The sequence below is a fragment of the Rhagoletis pomonella genome, unplaced genomic scaffold, assembly GCF_013731165.1.
Source record: "Rhagoletis pomonella isolate Grant_MI unplaced genomic scaffold, Rhpom_1.0 Rhpom_scaffold_09602, whole genome shotgun sequence".
NCBI lineage: Eukaryota > Metazoa > Arthropoda > Insecta > Diptera > Tephritidae > Rhagoletis > Rhagoletis pomonella.
Genome location: NW_023468130.1, coordinates 1 through 6,126, shown reverse-complemented (window position 1 = coordinate 6,126; position 6,126 = coordinate 1). Strand labels below are relative to the sequence as shown.

Genomic DNA, 6,126 nt, shown 5'->3' with positions numbered 1-6,126 from the left:
AGGCTAATGATTTATGTTGATTGCATTATCGGCTGCTGCTCCGAACATACTCCCCGCGTTGAAAGGTCAGGGCTTTCAACAGTATCGTTTACTGGAAGGACGCACAGCTTGTTCACTGCTCGACGGGTTGTTCCACTAGACGTGCGTAAAACTGCCACTCGTACTACACCATCAGCTCCAGGGATAACCTCGATTACACGGGCCAGGGGCCACTTCAGAGGCGGTGAGTTTTCGTCCTTGACGCATACGATATCGTTCACTTGAATGCTGGCCTGAGGTGTGCGCCACTTCGCTCGTTGCTGGAGGAGAGTGAGATATTCTCGACTCCACCGATTCCAGAAAATTTGGTGCACGTGAGTTGCGCGCTGCCATCGGTCAAGACGATTACAATTTAAATGTCTCAGGTCAGGTTCAGGTAGAGCTATTAGGGGACCACCAATCAGGAAATGCCCTGGCGTCAATACGTCTAAATCCTCTGGATTTTCTGAAAGTGGTACAAGAGGACGGGAATTAATAACAGCAGCGATTTGACATACCAGAGTGCGCAATTCGTCAAAGCCAAGAAGTGAAGAGCCAACCGAACGATAAAAGTGCTGCTTAGCTGTTTTTACGGCTGCTTCCCACAAGCCGCTGAAGTGCGGCGAGCGGGGCGGGATGAATCGCCAATCAAACCCATTGTTGAGACAGTGGTTATGGACCTCGCTGCGATGCTCCTCGCTTAAAAATAGGCGTCGCAAATCACTCAACTCGTTTCTTGCGCCTACGAAGTTTGTTGCATTATCTGACCAAATGCAGCTGGGTACGCCACGAGTAGCAACAAATCTCTTTAGAGCGTCGATAAAGGCGCTGGTCGATAAGTCCTTCACTAACTTCATCCAGACGGCTTTTGTTGCGAAGCAGATAAAAACGCTAACGTAACATTTTTGAGGGGACTTGTTACGCATTTCTGGCTTATAATAGAACGGCCCACAATAGTCTACACCAGTGACAATAAAGGCGCGTGAGGCCGCAATGCGATCCTTAGGCAAGTCAGCCATGATGTGCTCGACGAGTCGCGGTCTCGATTTACAACATATAATGCTTTTACCGAGGGCGTGGGCGACAGTTTTTCTGCCACCTATGGGCCAGTATTGCAAGCGAATGGCTGCAAGTAGTGACTGCGGCCCTACATGATGATGCTTGTGATGAAAATGTGCAATTATGGAGAACGTCAGCGGATGATTCTTTGGTAGAATACACGGGTGACGCGCTTCAAAGCCAAGAGTTGAATGCCTCAGGCGACCGCCAACTCGAATCAGACCGATGTCATCTAAAAATGGTGATAATGAAGAGATGCTGCTAGATGATGAGACACACCTCTTATTTTTCAAAGCGACGTAATCTGACCAAAGCTGCGCTCTCTGAACGATGCGAATTAACAACTGAACCCCATGATGAATGTCCCGAGACGTGAGCTGCGACGTCCTTGGCAATTTTTTTATATTGATAAATTTGCTTACGTAACCAAAAATACGCTGCATTTTGCCAAACGAGTTGATGTACTTAAATGAAAGAGATACGTCGGGTCGATCATTTGATGTGAGTAATACCTTTTGACGAGTTTCCAAAAGCTTGGTTTGTGGTTCGCGAAATTCAGGCCAGCTGATTTCTGCTTTGTGCAAGAATATTGGACCGTGCATCCAAAGAGCTGATTGCAAGAGCTCTCTTGGTGCGGCCCCTTTGGATAGGATGTCTGCTGGGTTCATGGCTGTAGGAACATAGTGCCAAGTCATCCCCTGTGTAAGCTCCTGTATAGCACATATTCGATTAGCGACGAAAACGTTAAATTTTGAAGATTCTTCCTGCAGCCATGATAGAACGATCGACAAATCTGACCAACAATAGAAGCGGCAGTCAAAAACCTTCATCTTGGCTATCTCACCTACTAACTGCGCAAGCAGAGCGGCAGCGCTGAGTTCCAACTTGGGCACAGTCAGAGTTTTCAGTGGAGCAACGCGTGCCTTTGAACATAGCAACTGTAATTGGACGTTGTTATCCTTAGTTGAGCGAGCATATACACAAGCGCCATATGCTTCATGGCTGTAGGAACATAGTGCCAAGTCATCCCCTGTGTAAGCTCCTGTATAGCACATATTCGATTAGCGACGAAAACGTTAAATTTTGAAGATTCTTCCTGCAGCCATGATAGAACGATCGACGAATCTGACCAACAATAGAAGCGGCAGTCAAAAACCTTCATCTTGGCTATCTCACCTACTAACTGCGCAAGCAGAGCGGCAGCACTGAGTTCCAACTTGGGCATAGTCAGAGTTTTCAGTGGAGCAACGCGTGCCTTTGAACATAGCAACTGTAATTGGACGTTGTTATCCTTAGTTGAGCGAGCATATACACAAGCGCCATATGCTTCAAGGCTAGCGTCGCAAAACGCATGAATTTCTAGCGCGGCTCCAGGCTGTAATACATAGCGCGGAAATGACGAATGTTGAATGTTGACGAAATCTTCACAAAACGTAGACCAGGCCGTATCCAGTGAATGGGGCCAGCTTTCATCCCACGCGAGCTTATCCCTCCACATTCGCTGTAAAAGAATTTTCGCCCTTGTCAGAGTGGGGCCTAGTAGGCCAAGTGGATCGTAAAAACGAGCTATGGTAGCTAATACAGAGCGTTTGGAATTTCTGCCAGATCTGATCGGCGAAAACGAAAACAACAGAGTGTCTTTGAACGGATCCCAGACTAGTCCCAGAGCCTTGGTGATATCACTGCCGTCATCGAATTTGAGAAAGCTTCCTCTTTCTGTTTGGGGAATATCGCCGAGAACATCAGGGCTGTTGGAGCACCATTTCCGTAATTGGAAATTACCTCGAGAAATAAGACCTGTTGTTTGCTGCATAATGTTTCGCACTTCCCGCACTGAATTGCCACCAGATATCATATCATCCACATAGAAGTCTCGAAGAACGACCTTTGAACCCAGGGGATATGCTGATGATTCATCAAACGCGAGCTGATGCATGGCCCGAATAGCCAGAAATTATGCAGGTTTAGTTCCATAGGTCACCGTATTCAACTTGTACACGCGTAGGTCATCTTGTGGAGAGTCACGCCATAGTATACACTGGAGCATGTCGTCTGGTGCAGTGACTCGAACGCATCTATACATTTTGCAGATGTCTCCAGTAAGTGCGACGGGAAACGATCGAAATCTAATGAGGATGTTGAAAAGCTTCGGTTGTATTGTTGGACCTGACATGAGCAGATCGTTCAGCGACAAGCCCGAAGTTGTAGCTGCAGAGCCATCAAATACAACTCTCAGCTTTGTTGTAGTGCTGTCATCCTTGATGACACAGTGATGTGGAAGGAAAAACTTACAGTCATGAACATCCTTACTGGAGACTAGTGACATGTGGTTGAGATCCAAATATTCGTTAATGAATGCCACATATTGTTCCTTGAGCTGTGGATTGCGAGTCAGTTTTCGTTCAAGACTGCGAAAGCGATGTAGTGCCTGTAAATACGAATCACCTAGTGACTCCACGCTACTCTTCATCGGCAGACGCACGGAATACTCGCCTGAAGACAGACGCGAATAATTTTGCCTAAAGTGCTCTTCGCAGTCGAGCTCTTCCTTTGTTGTTTTAGCGATTGGGTCAATTACATGGTCGATTTCCCAAAAACGACGCACTAAATAATCTAGCCGAGTACTACAATCAATGTGGTATGGCAGGTTGACTTTCAGTGATCGTTTGTGCGACAACAGCAGTAATCGTCGTCGAGAAATCAGAAGTCCGCGACTTCAGTACGAGATCGACCGAGTATCCCTCCGTTGAAAAGTTGACGTCGCCAATGCCAGATACTCCAGCGAAGGTTTTGGTTTTGCGCAGCTGCAGCTGGTTTGTGAAACGAGAGGTGATAAAGTGCAGCTGTGAACCAGAGTCTAACAGCGCACGACAAGGTACGAAAGTGCCGGCACGATTTTTTACAAAAATTACCGCAGTGGCTAGAAGCACAACATCAGATGGAGAAGTAAGGGCCTGGGACGAGGCAGATAAGGCTGCAGTCATGGCATTAGGTTGGGCTGTAGCGGATTTCAAAGTTAAGCCTTGAGGGCTGGTGGCAGTTGGAGCAGAGCGCTCAAAGTGCAAAAGTGTATGGTGCTTTGATTGACAGTTACGACAAGACCCCGATTTGCAGTCGCGCATCTGATGACCTTTTTTTTAGACAATTGAGACATAGAGCGAGTTGTTTAACCTCTTTTTGGCGGAGGTTTGGCGACAGATTTGTAAAGCGAGGACAATGGTATATCAGATGCTCATGGGATCCACAAAATACGCACCCCCCCCCACTGAGCCACCAGAAGCAACAAATGATTTTCTTTGGTTGGTACTCACGTTTTTACCAGATTTACCAGCTTGACCAACTGGTGTTTGCATAACGTGTTCGACGTTTTCGAGCGTTCTACAGCGCTTCTCCAGAAAGGTAGATAACTGGTCCCACGAAGGTAGTTCGTTTGTCGGCGAATTCTCCTCCCATTTGGATTGAGTCGCTTTGTCTAACTTCTGTATTAGTAGTTGTACAATGATACAGTCGGATATTTGCTGCTTGGACCCAAGCGATTGCAGTGCACGTATGTGAGCGGTGACTTTGTCAGTTAGTTCCATTAGCCTGCCTACTGACCCATCTGCTTTGCCCAGCCCGAAGATCTCCCTGATGTGTGCCTGAAATATAAGACGCTTGTTATCAAAACGCTTATGCAAAAGATCTAATGCATTTTTATAATTAGCCTCATTTATTTCTAGAGAACGTATGGTATCCAGCGCTGCACCACTCAGGCAGGAACGTAGATGTTGAAGCTTGTCGACCGGCGTAAGGTCGCTATCCTTGTCGATGACAGATACGAATATGGAGAAGAAGTTTGTCCACTCAGTATAGGCACCAGTGAACTTTGGCAGTGTAAGTAACGGCAAGCGTGATCGGTTGGTGTTCACTATAATTGATTGCGACTCATTGGCGTAAACCCTGAATGTGGAGCATAGCTGAGGTGCACTACGCTTTCCAATTTCACGCTGCAGAGTGGATCTGAGGTTAACTAAAGTGGAGTCGAATTTACCAGGCAGATCGCTGCAAATTGAATCAAAATCCAATTCCTCCAAGCTTGTGTGCGCACCGTTGAAACTTGACTTCAGTTCCCCCAATGAGTCCAGTAGTGCCGTCAGAGCGTATTCGTCCATCCCGTGCAGCTTATCACTGTCCATCTCGGCAGCTATTCGCTCAAGCCGGTTGAATATTGCTTTTGTTTTTAACTTAAAAAAGCTAACTCGATCTGTGGCCACCTGTTCATTTGATTGAGCAGCATTTTCGATACCTGGAGTACCATTAGCTGGGTTAAGTGTCATGATGGATTCAAGTCGAATTTATATCGGCAGCGCGTGATGTGTACTACACTCGGGAAAAATCGCAACTGGAAACCGTTGCGTGGGAAATGAACAGAAATAGCGGCTCACAAAATATGCTGAAGACGTAAGCTAACAGTTTAACTGTTTCAAGATCACGCTACAAGTTTCACAAAGTTCCGTGCTCTTGAATAACGGATTCAAATTTTCGGCTATAGGCGTATACGAGTATATTATTATGTACAAAGCGTTATGCACACAGTTTAATGTCCCAAATATCGAAGAGTACAATTCCACCAAAAACGCACGGCGATCACGTCGGGGTCACCAAATGTTGAGCTGCAAAGCTTTTTTTGCAGCTATTGAACTCCAAATTAACAAGAAAAGGTCAACACCTTTGATTTCTTGAAACAACTTAATTTTTATTTAATTTTTGATTTCGAATTCTAAACGATGATGTTGCCGTGAGCTTAAACTATAAAAATGCACCTATGCCGCTGCTGAGCTGCTGCTCAGTTCTATTGCCAAAATCGAATGATTGCAAATCTTAATTCCGCATGAGCAATAGCCTATTAGTGTAGGTATATATGTATACATTATGTACAAAATGTTTGTTCTTAATAGTGAGCATAAAGGGGAATTACGGAGTTTACAACGGTGATATTTAATTCTATGCAGATGAGAGCCTCGAGCGATAAAAAGTAATACATAGTTAAACTTGTTCTTTTTTTACATG

At 45.6% G+C, this 6,126-nt stretch overlaps 1 protein-coding gene across 2 annotated transcripts; it reads right to left on the bottom strand.

Annotated features, from left to right (window-relative positions):
- Positions 1 to 7: 7 nt before the first annotated feature.
- LOC118756285 lies at positions 8 to 6,118 on the bottom strand. 2 transcript variants are annotated; one of them, XM_036491053.1, is made up of 2 exons: positions 4,389 to 6,118; positions 8 to 484 (listed from the first exon to the last, which is right to left on the bottom strand). In XM_036491053.1, exons 1-2 carry the CDS (start codon positions 5,391 to 5,393, stop codon positions 467 to 469), a joined length of 1,023 nt encoding a protein of 340 aa, XP_036346946.1. In that variant the 5' UTR covers positions 5,394 to 6,118; the 3' UTR covers positions 8 to 466. The 2 variants fall into 2 exon arrangements, with proteins under 2 accessions (XP_036346946.1, XP_036346945.1); XM_036491052.1 differs by lacking the exon at positions 8 to 484 and having other exon boundaries at positions 3,726 to 4,715; positions 4,782 to 6,118.
- Positions 6,119 to 6,126: the final 8 nt, after the last annotated feature.

Bases quoted from the DNA above. Each gene is read 5' to 3' on its own strand.
- LOC118756285 (XM_036491052.1), bottom strand. From the start codon at position 5,393: ATGACACTTAACCCAGCTAATGGTACTCCAGGTATCGAAAATGCTGCT. The intron at 4,716-4,781 runs GCTAATTATAAA...CTTATATTTCAG, and splicing joins GTTCTCTAGAAATAAATGAG to GCACACATCAGGGAGATCTT.